The 16,726-nt window shown below is 60.1% G+C and overlaps 2 protein-coding genes across 3 annotated transcripts in view; one reads left to right on the top strand and one right to left on the bottom strand.

Annotated features, from left to right (window-relative positions):
* The first annotated feature begins 548 nt into the window (after positions 1–548).
* THAP7 (THAP domain containing 7) lies at positions 549–3,152 on the top strand. 2 transcript variants are annotated; one of them, XM_006099522.3, is made up of 5 exons: positions 549–584; positions 756–835; positions 1,266–1,421; positions 2,098–2,238; positions 2,428–3,152. In XM_006099522.3, exons 2-5 carry the CDS (start codon positions 756–758, stop codon positions 2,990–2,992), a joined length of 942 nt encoding a protein of 313 aa, XP_006099584.1. In that variant the 5' UTR covers positions 549–584; the 3' UTR covers positions 2,993–3,152. The 2 variants fall into 2 exon arrangements, with proteins under 2 accessions (XP_006099584.1, XP_006099585.1); XM_006099523.3 differs by lacking the exons at positions 549–584; positions 2,098–2,238 and having other exon boundaries at positions 593–835; positions 2,428–3,141.
* A 675-nt stretch (positions 3,153–3,827) lies between these two features.
* The window catches only part of LZTR1 (leucine zipper like transcription regulator 1), a 15,803-nt gene continuing 2,904 nt past the window's right edge, over positions 3,828–16,726 (bottom strand). Inside the window, exons 4-21 of the mRNA XM_006099520.3 lie at positions 14,778–14,857; positions 14,293–14,401; positions 13,767–13,850; positions 12,819–12,876; positions 11,950–12,089; positions 10,461–10,662; positions 9,847–10,002; positions 9,333–9,443; positions 8,852–8,944; positions 8,601–8,696; positions 8,355–8,520; positions 7,962–8,131; positions 7,699–7,855; positions 6,801–6,927; positions 6,558–6,707; positions 5,814–5,919; positions 5,646–5,726; positions 3,828–5,396 (exon numbers count right to left, since the gene is read on the bottom strand). Of these exons, the coding sequence (XP_006099582.1) occupies positions 5,280–5,396; positions 5,646–5,726; positions 5,814–5,919; positions 6,558–6,707; positions 6,801–6,927; positions 7,699–7,855; positions 7,962–8,131; positions 8,355–8,520; positions 8,601–8,696; positions 8,852–8,944; positions 9,333–9,443; positions 9,847–10,002; positions 10,461–10,662; positions 11,950–12,089; positions 12,819–12,876; positions 13,767–13,850; positions 14,293–14,401; positions 14,778–14,857 (2,203 nt within the window). The 3' untranslated portion in view covers positions 3,828–5,279. The remainder of the gene's footprint in view (positions 5,397–5,645; positions 5,727–5,813; positions 5,920–6,557; positions 6,708–6,800; positions 6,928–7,698; positions 7,856–7,961; positions 8,132–8,354; positions 8,521–8,600; positions 8,697–8,851; positions 8,945–9,332; positions 9,444–9,846; positions 10,003–10,460; positions 10,663–11,949; positions 12,090–12,818; positions 12,877–13,766; positions 13,851–14,292; positions 14,402–14,777; positions 14,858–16,726) is intronic.

Genomic DNA, 16,726 nt, shown 5'->3' with positions numbered 1-16,726 from the left:
AATGGAATAGTAACCCGTTTTTTTCTGAGCTGCAGAGTGGCTGTTTTTACCGTCTTGTGGGAGGGGCCAGGGAGGCAGCCCCAAGCAGCACAAACCCAATTTCTGACCTCCCTTTCCAGGAAGGCCCTTAGCTTTTCCCTTTCAGGGCCCTGACGGAAGTCGCTAGCACAGAGCCTCTGCCCATCACATTTCCCAAAACGCAATCACTGCCCACTGCCCGCCCTTCCAATTAGAGGCACCTCTCCAGAAGTGAGCACTGGTTTTTGTCAGGTTTGAACTCGAGTCCAGGCTCATTTTCGTTGAAGTTTCTCTTGCAATCGGGGCCTCCGCGAATGCATGGTCCGGCCCCAGGGCACTACCGGTCGACAGCCAATAGGCACAAAAGAGCAAAGGCGAGGGGCCGACTTTGCGATGACGAAGGCGTACGGGGAACCTAGAACGAATCGTTCACAGTTGCGACCCCACGCTCCCACCGCTTCCGGGATCAGACCCGCCCCTCGGGCGAGCGTTCCGTATTTCCCAGTCTCTATGGTACCAACTTCCGCCATCTCGCGAGACTCCGGCGGCTCAGCAATGGCGAGACCGTGAGTGCCGCTGACGGGAGCCCGGAGAAAGGGCTGGGAAGGGGCTCGGGCGAGATCGGGCAGTGGGAGACTCGGCAAGACAGGGCCGCCTGAACCGGAGCGGCGGCTGGGGGCTCGAGGCCCCTACGGGCCGGACAGCCACCCGCGACCAAGCTCCCGCCTCTTCCCCAGATGCCGCGTCACTGCTCCGCCGCCGGCTGCTGCACTCGGGATACGCGCGAGACGCGCAATCGCGGCATCTCCTTCCACAGGTCAGCGCGCGTGCGTGCTGGCTCACGCCGGTTGACGTGCGCATGTGCCCTTTCTGCTGGCGCGAAGCCGCACTTGCACATGCGCGTTCTCTGTTTGGGGCGAAGCTTGAACTTGCGGGTGGGTGGGAAGGGGTGAAGCGGGCGATCTAGGAGGAATTGAGTCCGGACGGGAAAGGAAGGACGCACCTCCTCCACCCTTGAATTCTCTGCTCTGCGACTCTTACCTACTAGATGACGCTGAGCGCATTGTGCCTCTTTTTGAGGCCTCAGATTCCGCGTCTGTGCTCTGGTGGACGGTGCTTCCCTGTTAGGGTTGAAGGGCGGTCTCCTGGCAGCATGTGCAGGGCCAGCTCTTCCCATCTTGGGAACGTAGGCAGCATAGCCCCAGGGCTTCAGGAAGCCTGCTGCTCACAGGTTTGTGGCTCCACAGACTTCCCAAAAAGGACAACCCAAGGCGAGGCTTGTGGCTGGCCAATTGCCAGAGGCTGGACCCCAGCGGCCAGGGCCTATGGGACCCAGCATCCGAGTACATCTACTTCTGCTCCAAACACTTCGAGGAGAACTGCTTTGAGCTGGTGGGAATCAGGTGAGCCTCCTTGCCAGCCAGCATTGGGGTATCTGCAGGGCCCGATGGGGAGATTCCTGAATCACCTGGCACGAAAACAGGCAGACCTGGTTTTGGGGATCGCTGTCTCTTCCCAGCTCTGTACCTCAGTTTGCTCTTCCAGCAGATGAGGACAGTAAGACCCACCCCCTGGGGATGGCTGTGCCAGTGACACAAGAGGAAAACATTAGCTTTTCCAGCAGGAGTTCCTTAGCACCCCAGTCCTCCCACCAGGTCCACAAATGAAATACAGTGGGGCCTTGACTTACGAGTGTCCCGACTAACAAGTTTTTTGAGATACCAGCTGTCTCTTGGCTGATTTTTTGCATCGAGTTGATAGAGTAATTTGAGTTAACAAGCTCCTTAACGAGCTCGGTCTCGGAACGAATTAAACTCGTAAGTCAAGGCCCCACTGTAATTCATTTTGGCTGGTCAACCCAGTTCTGGTGGAGCCTTTCCACACACCTTAACTTGGAGGGATCCTGCAGGGAAGAGATTGGTGTAACTCTGCCCAACTCGGCATTCTCCAAACTAACTTTGCTAGCACTGGAGAGCCTGCTGCAGGGTGCTGGAGGGCATGCTCACTCTGATCCCCTGCAGGTCAGCTGGGGGTGGCAGTGCTCATTCTCCATCTCATCCAGGTTGCTTTCCCCAACAGTGGGTATCACAGGCTGAAGGAGGGGGCAGTTCCCACGATATTTGAGTCTTTCACCAAGTTGCGCCGGACAACCAAGACCAAGGGGCACAGTTACCCACCTGGTCCCCCCGATGTCAGCCGGCTCCGGCGATGCAGGAAGCGGTATGTGCTATGGGTGGGGGTTGCCCCACTCACCCCAATTTTGAGGGACTGGGCTTTAGAGTGTCTACCAGCAGCAGTGATGGGCAGGGTCCTGAGCCTATGGAGAGGGCTGATGCTCCTGTTCAGGGGGGCTGGTGAAGTGGGGTCTGGCAAGCCCTTAGCCTGACCTGTCAGTCTCTCTCCCCACAGCTGCTCTGAGGGCCGAGGACCCACAACTCCTTTTTCTCCACCTCCACCTGCTGAGGTCACCTGCTTTCCTGTGGAAGAGGCCTCGGCACCTGCTGCTTTGCCAGCCTCCCCTACTGGGAGACTGGAGCCTGGCCTCAGCAGTCCCTTCTCAGACCTCCTGGGGCCTCTGGGTGCCCAAGCAGATGAAGCAGGCTGCAGCGCCCAGCCCTCACCGGAGCGGGAGCCAGAGCGACAGCCGTCCCCTCTCGAGCCGAGGCCTGTCTCACCCTCAGCCTACATGCTGCGCCTCCCACCACCCGCTGGAGCCTACATCCAGAATGAGCACAGCTACCAGGTGGGCAGTGCCCTGCTCTGGAAGCGGAGGGCTGAGGCTGCACTCGATGCCCTGGACAAGGCCCAGCGCCAGCTGCAGGCCTGCAAGCGACGGGAGCAGCGACTGCGGCTGCGGCTAACCAAGCTACAGCAGGAGAGGGCGCGGGAGAAGCGGGCACAGGCAGATGCCCGCCAGACTCTGAAGGAACATGTGCAGGACTTTGCCATGCAGCTGAGCAGCAGCATGACCTGAGTGAGGGGCCACTAGACCCACGGCTGACGGGGGGCTGCCTGTCAGGGCTCCAGCCACTTCCTCAGAATTCACCTGGAAAGGGACCTGCTTTGAGCTGCATCCACCAGACCTACCAGATGCCATAATAAAGTGGGTTCTAGGAGGCCCTATATCTGGTTCAGCTGAGGGCTGGGGCCCTTCCCTCACTGCCAGGCTTGTTCCCCCAGTCAATAGCTGCAGCCCCCAGAAGGCTCAGACCCTGGAGTCCAAGCTCTGGGCTGCAGATAAGAGAGTCCAGCTCTTGCCTACTCCTCCCCATGCAGCTCCATGCCCCACGGGTTCTCTTAGGGTCAGGAGCCTGGGACAGCACTAGGCACCCTTCCTTTGGCACCTGAAACAGGTGCCAACACAAGCTGGTTCCTTGGAAAAGACTCCTAAAACCCAAGCCAGAAAGTTCCTTTTCAGGACCCAACAGGCTTCCAGCCTGAGTCCTGGCCTGAAGGCCAGCCCCCACTCAGATGGCCTATCTCATCTGAAAACCAGGACAAAAATTGTAATTTCTGACCTCCTGGGGCTGCTATGCTTGGCAAGTAGTAAGGCTCAACATTTCTGGTCCCTGGAGGTCTAGAGAAATGGGGGAAGCTCACAGCAGCAGTCCTGGCCTCAATTTGTGTCCCCATTTTAATTCAACTTAACTGGAATCTAGAAGACTTCCCTGCATCTGTAATCATAGCAAACAGCTCGGTACATGGGGCGACTTTACCCGCACAGGTGGTATCTCCCTGCTGGGCCTTGGCCACAGCCGCCCCAAGAGCACAGCTGAATGCTTTCTAGTCCTGTGAATGGCCACACCGTGTTATGAAATTGGCTTTTTATGTGGCTTCATTTATTGACAGCATGTCTAGAAAAGACAGTCAAGTGACCAGTTACAAGGGTCCCCCGTTGTCCACTGCAGAGCAGGATTTGCAGATTGTCCCCCAAGGTCCCCAAGCTCGTTCTTTATGGATGGGCTCCCTTGCCTAAGGGTGCTCACCTGCCACAGCGGCTCCCCATCCGCCTACATCCAGGCTCTTCAGCAAGGGCTGAGTGGCAGGTGCTGCGTTTGCACGAGGCACAGCCAGCGGAAGTGAGCCCTGAGGCAGGGAAGAAAGATCGTTTCCCCCCAAGTGGCTTCCTGGAAGCTGGGGCAGAGGGTCCCCGGGATTGTTCCCAGAAAGGAGGCTGAACGGTGCCTTCCGCATTGGGGTGGAATCACAGGGCCTTCTGTGGGGGGGACGGGAAAGGATGCATTTCCAGCCCATGCAGGAGCCTGTGGTGCAGCATATGGAGGTGCAGGCACCCCAGGCTTAGGCTCAGGAGGGAGAAGCCAGTCTGGATTCCTGCCACAGCCCCTTCCTCCATGTTGCCTCAGGTGGGGATGAGAAGTTGCTGACAGAGAACCAGGGCAAGACTGACCAATGCCAAGCAATTGGGCCACATGGCCAATCCACAGCTGTGGGAGGGCCAAAGGCCAAGGCCAGAGCCCACCGGTGGGGACCACACCAGCAAGGTGTGTGTAGCAGGTAGCACTGCTGTGGCTTCAATGGAGGCATGTCTATGACAGAATACTTAGGGAGACACAGGGACTGGGGGCATCTTTACTGACTTCTTGGCACAGCCCAGAAGGATGGCCACACAGATATGTGGGGTCCTGAAGTCCCTCTGGACTCCAGACCCAGTCCAGAGTGGTTGGCCCTGTGGGCTAGGAACTGGCCCCAGGGCCTTTCACACCAAAATTCATCTTGAATCAGATCCATCTGCCCATCACAGGTGCCCACGCATAAGCTCCAGGGACCCCTTATACCAACCTTGGTGAGAGTGAGGGGGGCCTGTGTGACCCCCACACTGGGGAGACCTTTGCAACATGACTGTAGCCATTTCCACAACCATGCTGGGTCCCTGTCAGATGGGGACCCCAAAATCAGCTCCCTGATGGGCTCTCCCCACTGCTGGACCCTGGCCAGGAATCCTGCCTCTTCGTATCATCACTGATAGGAAGCGTCCTTCCCACCCACGCCTCCATCCGAGGAGAGGATGCCACCTGGGGGGCCTGCTTCACCATCCACTTCCCGCGAGACCTGTCATTTGTGAAGCAGGGCATTTGGAGCCCCCCATGTCCCCTCAGCTCTCTTCTGAGGTTCTGGGCACCCCGTCTTTTGGCCAGCAGGTCTGACCACTGTCACAGGCCTGAGGATTGCCAACACAGTTTTTGCAGGGGGCAGGGCAGGCATGGTCATTCTCCATCTGTGGGCTGGCACCGCCTGGGCCCTCATATGTCGGCACCCAGCTCTGCACACTGCTTGTCGGAGATGTGGGAGGCCAGGGAGTCTATGATGTCGAGCAGTAGCTGTTGGCTCAGTGAGCGCAGCGTAGGCAGCTTGGAGACCTGTGGGAGTTGACCAGAAGGCCAGAACAGGATGGAACTGGATTCATGTGAGGGCTGGGTGGGCTCCAAAGATGGGGTGAGTAGTGGCCAGAGGGTGGGTGGCTCTGCTTGGTTACCCCCAGGGCCTACTGCTGCAGAGGATGGCAAGATTCCAGGCACCCTCCCCCCACCTGGCCACGGCTGCTGCCATGGAGAGTGGGTCGTGAAGATGAGGGGTGAGCAGCGGGTGCTGAACTAGCAGGGCCTGACCTTAGTGAACTGGTGCACGATGATGTGCAGGCAGTGCCGTTTCATGTCCAGCGCCTGCGTCTTGTCAGCCGCCTCCAGGATCTGGAATGGCAGGTTCGTTGAGGTGTTGCCCCACCCCTCACCCACCTGTCCAGGTGCAGGGAGGCCAGCAGGCACCAGGTGTACTACCTGCAGCACATTCTGCACCGTCACGTTCATCTCCAGGTTCTGCTTGCAGTATGCCTGCAGCCGGTTGTTGTAAAAGCCGTAGTAGTAGGGGGCCGCGAACAGGTAGCTGGGGGAGCTGGTTAAGGAGCTGTCGCCAAAGGAGCCATCCTCCCACTTACCACCCTCCTCCCAGGGGACAGTGCATCTGGAGCCCTGGCCTGCCAGGGGCAGAGAAAACCTGAGACTGCACCTGCTCAGAGCCCGGGAACCTGCCCCACCAGGAAAGTCTGGCATGGGCTCCAGTCCAGGCAGATCACTGGCTTGATCTCTACACACACTCTGACCACTTAGGAGTCAAAAGCCCCATCGAGATTCAGAAAAACACCACAGCATCCTCTCCCCAGGAAAACACTCAAATGCATCTTTGCAGAACTGGCCACAGTCTCCCAGAGCCCTAAAGGGCATCCTCGCACCCCAGGTTCAGACCCCCGCTGAAGTGCCGTGACCAGGAATCACTCTATGTCCATCTGCTCGCCTGTCACATAGCAATGACCAACCCCTTACTCCCAACAGTCATGAGATCAAGAACCCACTGTCCCTCCTGGTTACAAACCCCTCAGTGCCGCATGACCAACTACTTCAGAGAGCACCAGGCACCACAAGTCCTCGGGAAATCACCCAGCCAAGACCAGCCAGCCAGGCCGCCCAAGGTGGGTGCTGGGAGCCCCGGCGATGCCCTGGGAGCACCCTCGGGGGTGAGGATGCAGCGAGTCCTCAGGAGGCATGTTGACCTCACCGTAGTAGATGTAGCGTAGCATGGACTCGAAGGCCTGCCTGCTGGGCACCATCTCCCCGATGGAGATGTTCACCTGCCCATCCTCAGGCATGAAGGACCGGAACATGGCCTCAAAGTAGCTGCAGACAGGGGGCGGCAGAGGCCTGGCTCTTAGCGGATGCAGCCAGGGCCTGCCTGGGCCCGCCCTGCCTGGCAGCTGCACCCCCACCCACCTGGAGCGGGCAGCCAGAATAGCCTTGTGGGCTGGCCGGGGGTGTCCATCCAGCAGCAGCGTGATGTCACAGAACTCCGCGCCGGCCCCCTCCAGGTATGCCTTCATGTCCTGGATCAGAGATGTGCCTGGAGGGGCATGGAGGGACCCTGAGCAGGCACCTCCTGCCCCTCAGTAGCCCCTGCTCCTGACTCGGCCTCAGGGCCCCAGGGCACTTCCTCCTACACATCTGCCCATTTGCCGCCCTGAATGAACCTCCTCCAGGCAAGAGGCCTCATTCTGGCCCTTGAGGCACCATCAGGCCCTGTTCTCAGCTCCACACACAGCCCTCAGGCATGCCCACCCCCAGAGTCTAATCTCCCAAACTCAGCTCCCTGAGCCCTCCTCTGGGCCTGGCACACCCTATGTTGCCCGGGGCAGTGACCAGGGTCAGCACAGGCCCCAGAGAGAGACGGGGATAAAGGAGCCTGTGTCCTCCCTTCCCGGGTAGGGGGGCAGGGGGCAGTGGGAGCCTCTGAGGTCTGCAGGCTGTGCTCACCCCTCACTGGGCCCTAGAAGCGAAGCTCGGTGACTAATCACTGTGACGCTGAGCACATCGCCCACTTCAGAGGCTTTCAGACCTGATGTCAGGCAGCGCAGGCACCCTTACCAGAGAGGTGCCCCGTGTCACCTCCAGAAATGGGCTCAGGAGGTTCCCTACCCGCAGGCACACGCCCACGGTGGAAAGCCCGGTGGGTTGGCCCTTGTTCCTTTAACTGAGCCTGAACTGCCTCCCTCTGCCCCTGCCCCAGGGAGACACACTGGGGTCCTCTGCACCCACCCCTCCACCCCTGCCTGAGAGCCTGGCAGGTGAATGCTACCTGGCCAGCCCCTGGCAGGGAAAGGACGAGGCTTCCTACCAATGTCCACGGGCTGGTCTGAGGGGGCGCGAGACGGTGGCTGCTGCTTCCGCCGAACGATCTCCACAATCAGTGGGGATGAGAGGTGCTCGAACTCCTTCATCATGATCACCTGGTTGAAGTGGGACTCCTTCACCACGAAGTTCAGGCAGTGCTCCTGGGACAGACAGGCGGACAGACGGGCAGGGTCAGGCCTCGGCCCCAAGGGGGCACCAGACCGGGCAAGGGGCTGGCAGCAGTGGGCGGGGTGGGCTACGAGGCACCTTCAGCTGGCCCAGCTGCAGCTTGGCAGCGCTCTCGCACACGACCAGCACGTTCTGCAGGTCCACGGAGGCCTCGATGTACTGCCGACACAGCTGCTCCAGGCGGCACAGCTGGAAGCTCAGCGCCAGCTTGTACACGTCCATGATGAGCAGCACGTCCTCCACGTGGCCTGCGCCGAGAGCTCCCTGAGCCTTAGGGCCCTTGGGCAGGGGAGAGGGGAGGACAGGGCCCCGGGCTCCCTCTACAGACAAGTGCGGGCTGGGGCCAGGAGGCAGCGGCTCAGTAACGGAACCACACACGGGTCATCTCGGCCTCGGAGCCTCAGGCTGCCCACCTGCAAGTAGGGTCCCTGGCACCACCACCCCATTCCTGCTCCCCCAGCCCCGGCGGACCTTTCCTCGGGTACTTGATCTTGTCGGTGTAGAGGAACTGCATGAGCACCTCGAAGGGCCGGGCCTCGGCCTCTCGGATGGCCACGTGCAGCAGGGGTGGCCGGGCCCCACCTACAGGCACCGCAGGGGCCTCCCTGGGAGCCAGAGCCGCCTCCTCCTCCAGCTTCTGTGGGAAGAGAAAGGGGAGCTTAAGGGCACCCCATGAACGCTGCTGCCCAGGCAGGGCCAGGCAGGGCCGCACCTCACCTGGGCCAGCCGCTCCTTCGCCTGGACGATCTTCCTGCGGAGCCAGCGGCTTCGTGCCGTGACAATGGCCACATGGCCCTGAACACACTCCTCCTTCTGCAGCAGGAACGACAGGGGGAAGGGCACAGGTTCTCTCCCCGAGGGACACAGGCCCAGCCAGCGCGGGGGCCCGGGGACCCCAGCACCAGTGGGCCGCCAGCGTGCCTCTGGGTGCCAAGCCCCACTCCTCCGTCCACAGAAAGGGCACCCACCTCACCCAGCACGAACTCCACGTCGCAGAACTGGCGGCTCTCCCACAGCCGCCCGTAGTCCTCGTGGAGCGTGCACTTGGGGTAACAGGAGAACTGCAGGGGGAGCCCAGGTGTCACCAAGAGAGACACTGTGCTCCTGGCTTTGCCCCCTCTGAGGCCCCACTGCCAAGCTCAGCTCAGCCTGGCTCCCTCCAGTGACCCAGGTGGCTCCCAGGCCTCCACTGGCTGCCCCACCAGCGACACCCTGCCCTGAGGTTCCCGACTGCCTCAGCCTAGGCTCCCCCTCTCCACCCCAGCTGCCAGGCTCCTCAGAAAGGCAGCCATCCCACCAGGTGCAGCCCTGGCTCTGGACACCCTTGGACAAGCTCCGCCCCTACCCACTGGGTCTGTTTCCATCGTCAGGGCCCATTCACCCTGGCTGGCCTCCCTGCAGAGTCAGCTCATCAGGGAGCCGCCTGCTCCGCAAGCCCGCGAGCCCCACCTGGAACCGGTACATCTCCCCGCTGCGGATGTTGTTGTCCACGGTGCCCCCGAAGATGTACATGGCATCCGAGATCACAGCAGCCGCGTGGAAGAGCCTTCCGCTGGGCAGCTGGATAGAGAGGGGGGACACGTCAGCAAGGTGGGGAGGGGCAGGGCTGGGTCTCCAGCAGGGCTGGCTGCGGCCTAGAGTGGTCATACTGTGGCTAAGGACATGGCACCAGGACATGGCACCACTGGCCTAGGAGCAGGGCATGGGGCACAGCTGCAGGCGCAGGGCCGGAGGCAGGGCCTGTGGAGGTGAGCGGGCAGGACGGGGCCCTGTGACGCAGAGTGCACACAGCCGGTGCTCAGTCTCACCTGCTGCAGCGACACGGCCCAGCCAGCGGGGCACGGGCTCTGGCCCTCCACTCACTCACTCTGAGCCTCAGTCTCCCCACCTTTGAGATGGGTTGATCACAGGTCCGGCTTCAGAGGGCGAGGGGGCGGTAGGTAACAAGGACACTGGCCCTCACCTCTGAGGCCGGTGGGGAAGGCTGCTTGGCATTGGTGGTGCCAAAGTCCAGGCCAAACACATCGCGGGACTTCTTGAAGCCGCCCCGGTCCTCGGAGGGCAGGGCAGGCATCTCCTCAGAAGCAGCCGCTCGCTCTGGTACCTCGGCCCCACCAACCTGATGGGAGACACGCAGGGCACAACCAGTCAGCAAAAGCCAGGCAGGCACCAGAGACTGCTCGCCACCCTCACCTAGAGCGCTGTAGGGATGGGGGGGCGGGGGACACAGATGAGGGCTGAGTTGGGCGCTGTAGGGACGGGAGGGGGGTAGAAGGTGGGGGGCACAGATGAGGGCTGAGTTGGGAGCCAGGAGAACATCCTCAGCACAATGCCAACGTGGTGGGAAGAGGAATCATATGAGCCCACAGGCTGCAAGGCGGAGAACAGGCAGAGAGGCCCAGGCCCCAGAGTCAGGCCAGGGTGGGGTCCAGGCTGAGGGCATCCTGGCCTTGCTCCTGCTGGCTGTCCGGAGCCCCAGAAACACCCTGAGGTGTGAGGAGGTGGGAGCAGGTGGGTCAGGAACACAGCCCAGGCCACGGGCCCTGGATCCCCTCAGCAACGCCTGGCAGGGCTCACCTCGCTGTCCGAACTGGGCTGGACCACCTCCCAGGTCTGGAAGTCCACGTCATAGCAGTGCAGCTCGTTGGGCAGAGTGTTGTCGGCTGCGCCCCCGAACACGTAGAGGTGGCGGTCAAAGGCCACCATCGTGTGCCCGTAGCGCCGCTGGGGGGGCGGCGGGGAGCCCCGAAGCAGGTGCTCAGTGGGGATGCGTGTCCACCTGGGAGCACACAACAAGGAACCAGTGCCAGGCAGGGGCTCCTGCTCCCCTGTGACCCCCACCTGGGCTGCGAGGCCCCCACCACAGGCCCAGTCTTCCTAGTGCCCTGCAACCCCTGGGAGACCCCCGGCCGAGGGAGGGCCTGCAGTGCATCTGCCCAGAGTCCCTTGTCTCATTACGCTCTGGAACCAGCTCTGCACACCTCTTTGGCGGGGGAGGGGGACAAAGGGTGCAAGCACGAGGCAGGGTGGGAAGCTGCCTGGGGGCTGGCCTGCGAGGAAGGTGGCCCCACAGAGGCTCAACCCAACCGGGCCACCAGAGTCACCCACTGCCCACCTGGCTGCTGCTGGTGGCCGTGTCTCCCATGGTTTCCTTCCTAACCCGTCCCCGTCACCCCGGGCTCCTCGTCCTGCAGCCCTCTGTCCCCTAGATGCGCCTTCCTCAGCCTGCTCCACAGGTACCCCAGGCCCTTGTGCAGGCCTCGGACCCCCAATACTGGCACCTCCCTGAGGACCCCCTTGCAGATCAGCCACCTGTCCACCTGGCCAGAGCCTGCATGTCTGCCCCAAACCCTCCCCAGTCTGGTTGTACCTGGCCTCTGCCCATGCCCTCACTTCTCCAGGTCTGCCCTGCCTGCTCTGAGCCCTGTGTGATGCCCACTGTCCTGAGGGCCCAGGCCAGGGCGGAGCAGCGAGCCAGCGTGCAAATGGCTCTCCCCCAGGCCTGGCCACCCCAGGACAGGCGAGTTGGACAGGCATCAGCAGGGTTTCCCCTGACCAGGACACCCAGGCTTTCTCCTTCCCAGCTGATACGCTGGCATCCAGGACAGCTCCCAGTCCCCTCCTGAGCCTCCCTGACCTGCAGCCCAAACTCCCTTTCTTCTCCTCCACTAACTCCCAGAGCCAACGCCCAGCGCTCGCCTTAGTCCCCGGCACAGGGGTCGAGGGCTGGCCAGCCGTCAAGGACAGTGTACGCTGGAAGCTCAGGGCCCGGGAACCTCCGTCACACGAGAGCTATGCCAGCCACACTTGGTACTGGTGGCCCTGGCCATGCCATTCACGGGGCTGGGGTGTTCTTCACTCAAAAAGGGAGGCCGCCCAGGCCCTGTCTTGCTGAGCTGCAGCCACACCCAAGGGGACTGCGGGGGACCTCGGGCTCAGTCTGTGTAAAGACACCACACCTCCCGCTGCGGGAGGAGGGCAGCCGGCCCTGCTTTCCTTGGCGCTCACAAGGGTGGCTCCAGAGGCAGGCGTGGGGGGCCGAGGGCCCCACCGCCGGTGCACTCACATCTTGTCCTTGAATTCAAACTGGAAGAGGTTGTTGGTTATCTTGGCTCCACTCTGCCCTGAGAACACAAACATCTTGTCCCTGCACACGGCCACCGGGAAGTTGCAGCAGGACGGGGGGATCTCGCCGCTCTGCACCACCTGGGGGGCGGGAGGCAGCTCAGCCAGGGCCCTCATGGGACCAGCATGCACGTCTGTGCTCACGTTGCTGAGCTGGGACTGCTTTTACTCCCGAAGTTTCTTCTGTGATTGAGGGTTCACATATCTTTTTTTTTTTTTTTTTTTTTTTTTTTGCAGAACAACCTAAAGCCCCACCGTCCCCTCCTAAATGGGGAATAAAGTCATCACTAAAAGAGAAAGACCCCCCCACCACCACCACCACCTCGGGAAAGACAGTAGAGCAACCTGGAAACAGCAGCCAGCAGGGGGCGTGCTGTCCTCACTATCAGGTAAGGGTGGGTTACACCTGAACTGCATCGTCACCTGTGACAGGCTGCCCCCCAGAACATAGAGCCTTTAGTCACTAGGTCACTGCCACTGGAACTGGCAGGCAGGTCAGCGGGAAGGGCAAGGCAGAGGTCAAGGCTGGGCTTTGGCAAAGGGAGCAAAGCAGCCTCCACCCCAGCCCACCCTGCTCCCCTGCACCCCTCACCTCCCTGCCTCCTGCACCCACCCTGCTCCCCTGCACCCCTCACCTCCCTGCCTCCTGCACCCACCCTGCTCCCCTGCACCCCTCACCTCCCTGCCTCCTGCACCCACCCTGCTCCCCTGCACCCCTCACCTCCCTGCCTCCTGCACCCACCCTGCTCCCCTGCACCCCTCACCTCCCTGCCTCCCCACAACCCACCCCAAAACCCTCCAGCCCCTTACCTCCTCCCAGCACGTGAGCTCTCGGTCCTGAAGGCCAATGGTCCACATGTCATTCAACCTGCATGAGGACAAAGGGGTCAGGCTGCCCACCACTGGGGCTGACTGGCAGGGCGGGCCGGGGCGTGGCCAGGGCGGGTGGCTCCCGGGAAGAACCACCCATCACTTGGGACTCTGACCAGGGGACTCTGGGGCAGCCACGAAGCCGGAGCTTCAGTTGGGCGAGTGTGGGGGCTACACTGAGTCCCTGCTGTGCCAGGCCCCTGCCCAGTCCCGGCAGGAAGAGAGGCCTCATTCAGAGACAGGCCTCATTCCCAACCTCTAGGGCAGGGGAGAGGGTCAGCCCTCGGCTGGTCCCTGGGGTAGGACTTCAGAGAGGCAACGCTCACTGTTTAGAAATTGCACTGTTTAGAGTGTCCATGATGCTGAAGTGTTGGGGAGTGAGCACATGCTGTGTTTTGTAATCCGAAAAACACAGCAAAGCCAATTTGCTGAAATAGGAGGAAATGCCTGTGGCACAGGCAGGCGCTCTGTCGTCCTCTGCAGGGGAAGGGCCAAGTCTGAGCCCTGCTGCTGCCACCCACCTGCTCACCCGCCCCTGAGGGTCATTCCTTGCTGTGGGCCTGAGTATTCCCACCCCAGCAATGCAAGGGGCCACCTCTCCCACCCCCAGCTCTGATGACCCCCAGCTATTTGCTCTGGAGACATGCAGGACAGCTGTGCAAACATGGGCCAGGCTTGACGCCTCAGATGCCCTGAGAGGGGCCTTAGGGGTGTCAGTCCTGTTAACCATTGTGGGGGTAGGAAAGGGGCTCCAATCAGTGGCCATCACCCTCATCCTGCCCCCTCCCACCCCCCCGCACACATACCCACGTCACGAGAAACCCCCAGCCTGAGCTGTCCAAGACCAAGAAAGCCCACTTTGTGCCCAGGGGCCAGGCCGCCACCTACCTGGCGTTGCCATCATAGCCAGCAAAGATCCATAACTTGTCACTGTACACGGTGGCACCGTGGGCTGACCTGGCGACTGGCAACCTGGAGCAAGAGGGTGGGGAGGAATGAGGCCACTCAGTGCAGACCCGAGCCTCACAGCCCTGCAAGTCCTGCCAGGCCCCGACTGCCGTGCCCACGTCTGCTGGCACCGGGACTCCAGTCAGGATACAATCAACAGCAGGAGGGGCTGAGCTCATGTGGCACCAGGCCCTGACGATGCATTCAGACATCACCGGGCAGAGACCTCTCCCGGGTGCGACCAAACAGCAAAGGGGTGCTCGCAAGGGAGGACCGTGGAAGCGCTCGGCACAGGACATCCGGGTCCCTTCTACCCAACCTAAGAGCTGGGAAGAGGCTGCAAACGGTGCAGCTGGGAGTTTGCACCAAATTCCAGCTCCCAGGCCTCTCCGAGCCTCGGGCTCCTCTGTAATGCTGCCGGGCCGGAGCCCGCAGAACAGCCCCAAAGGTTTCAGCAGGTTCTCACCGTCCTTCAATTTTCCACTCCGTCCACTGGCCAGTTGCGAACTTGTATTCGAAGAGGTCATTTTTATTCTTCAAGTTAGAATTGGAATAAATGTCCCCAGTGTAACCCCCTGGGTGAAGAGAGAGCAACCGTCATACCCAAAGGCAGCATTTCTGAGTCCTCACACCCCAGGAGGGGAGGGCAGAATCTGGCCCCGTTGGAAAGGCATTCCAGAACTTTCTCCGCACACCTCGGGAGCACCTACTGGGTGCCTGCCTCCGTGCTGGGCTCTGGGGACACAGAGACCAGCAGGATGCCATGCCCTGTCCCCGGCGGGGAGGGAAAGCCACCTTCCAGCCCAGTCGAAGAGGCAGATGGTTCCTGCCCCAGGAGACCGGGCTGAGGATCAGAGTGGACAAGGAGAGGCCAGCCAAGCACAGGACGGGGGCCTGAGGCTTGCGGGGAGGGCAGGGGAGCCCTGGCCTGGAAGGTGAGTGGTAGCTCACCAAAGACGAACATGCTGCTCCCATAGACCACGGCTGAGTGGTGGTAGCGGGGGGCGGGGGGGGTCCCCGTGGTGAAGGCCCTGGCGGGAGAACAAGAGGCAATGGGTGTCAGCAATATTTTGAAGGTCATACCTGTATCACTGTAGAAACTTTTTAGGAAATTGCCAATAAGGAAAAAACCACAACAGCAGCACTAACATTTATATATAACCCTTTGCTAGAAACCACTGTTCACATCTGGAGGTCACCCCTACACCTTCCTATGCATATTGTGTCTCGGAGTGATTTTTTAAAAATGGAATCATCTGGTAGATATCTTGCAATATGCTTTTTCAGCTTCATAGTAGACTGTGAGTAGGTCTTCAAGCCACTCTAGAATCATTACCCCCCTGTCTCACAGCTGCACTGTATCCTGCAGCATGGGTGGTCCACAGATTTTACTTTTCAAATTAAACACCCATTTATACTGCTTTCTGGGGGCTGCTCCTTTTCAGTTTTATACTTAAGCAATTTTCTTTTTAATCCTCACTCAAGGAGTGAGGATATTTTTGCCATTTATTCTAGAGAGAGTGGAAGGGAGAGAGAGAGAGAGAGAGAGAGAGAGAGAGAGAGAGAGAGAGAGAGAGAGAGAGAAACATCGATGTGACAGAGACACATTGATTGGCTGCCTCCCACAACTGCCCTGACCGGGGCAGGGATCAGACCTGCAACCCAGGTACATACTCTTGACTGGGAATCCAACCCAAGACGCTCCAGTGCGCAGGCCGATGCTCTAACCACTGAACCACGCCAGCCAGGGCTACTTAAGCAGTTTTTAACAGAGAATGTAAAGTCTTGACCAGCTGGTGTGGAACCAGAGGTCACTGGTTCGATTCCCAGTCGGGGCACAACCCCGGGTTGTGGGCTCGATCCTTAGTGGGGGCTGTGCAGGAGGCAGCTGATCGATGTTCCTCTCTCTTCGATGTTTGTATCTCTCTCTCCCTCTTCCTTCCTCTCTCTATAAAATTCAATAAAAACGTATTTTTTGAAAAAAAAGAATGTAAAGTCTTCAGAGTGATTTTCAAAATGAATTTGTAACTATTGGCCATACTTTAAAATTAAGTGTGAAAGAAACAACATAGAAATTTCTGTGGCCCTATGTAATACTCTTTGTAATACTTTAAGCAATAAAAAAATTTTTTAAAAAATTTTTAATTAATTAATTTTAAAAAAAAAAAGAAATTTCTGTGGCAATCCCAGTGCTACCCAGGTCTCCTGGGCACAAGGTGGGCAGCGTGGGGTGATGCCACCTTGGCATGCCAGGTTCAGCAGCTGTGTCCTGAGCCCTGACATCCTCCTCTGTCAAGGGGGGAGGGGTCAGACCGCACCCCAGAGGCTGCTGGGCATTGAGGGCTGCGCACAGGGCTCCAGAGCAGAGTGTGGCACCCAAGGGGCTCGGTGAACCTGGGCTTCTGCACAAGCGGATGGCAGAGCTCAAGAGTAAGCCCAGCATCTTCTAACCCCAGGATCTATTTCTCCCCCTCAGCTGTGAGCTGCTCCCGGTCAGGGGCTGGACCGCAGGGTACAACGATGCAGTGCGCAGAGAGGGCAGGTGTCTTGTCCAGAGCTGCACAGCCGTGGAGGGCCATCTGCAGGAGGCAGGCCGGGGTCCGCATGCTGCCCACTGCCTGTGTGGGGTCTCCGGGCAGAGGATGGGCCCCATGAGGCCGGGGCGGGGGGGTAGAAGGGGGAGGAGCCCCTGCAGCAGCAGAGTCCATCCTAGAAGAACCCATCGACCAATGGCTCTCTGTGTTGGCTCCAGCCCCTGGCCTGGGAGGCAGGCTTGGTGACCGAAGGGCTCTCCTGAGGCAGAATTTGAGGACCCACAGATCAAACAGATCCCCTTATTAAGAGGATTTGAATAATCAATCTCAGTCATGGACTGAGAAAGAAACCCAAGAGATAGAAGG

The sequence above is a fragment of the Myotis lucifugus genome, unplaced genomic scaffold (assembly GCF_000147115.1).
Source record: "Myotis lucifugus unplaced genomic scaffold, Myoluc2.0 scaffold_276, whole genome shotgun sequence".
Taxonomy (NCBI): domain Eukaryota; kingdom Metazoa; phylum Chordata; class Mammalia; order Chiroptera; family Vespertilionidae; genus Myotis; species Myotis lucifugus.
This window is presented reverse-complemented; position numbering and strand designations above follow the sequence as displayed.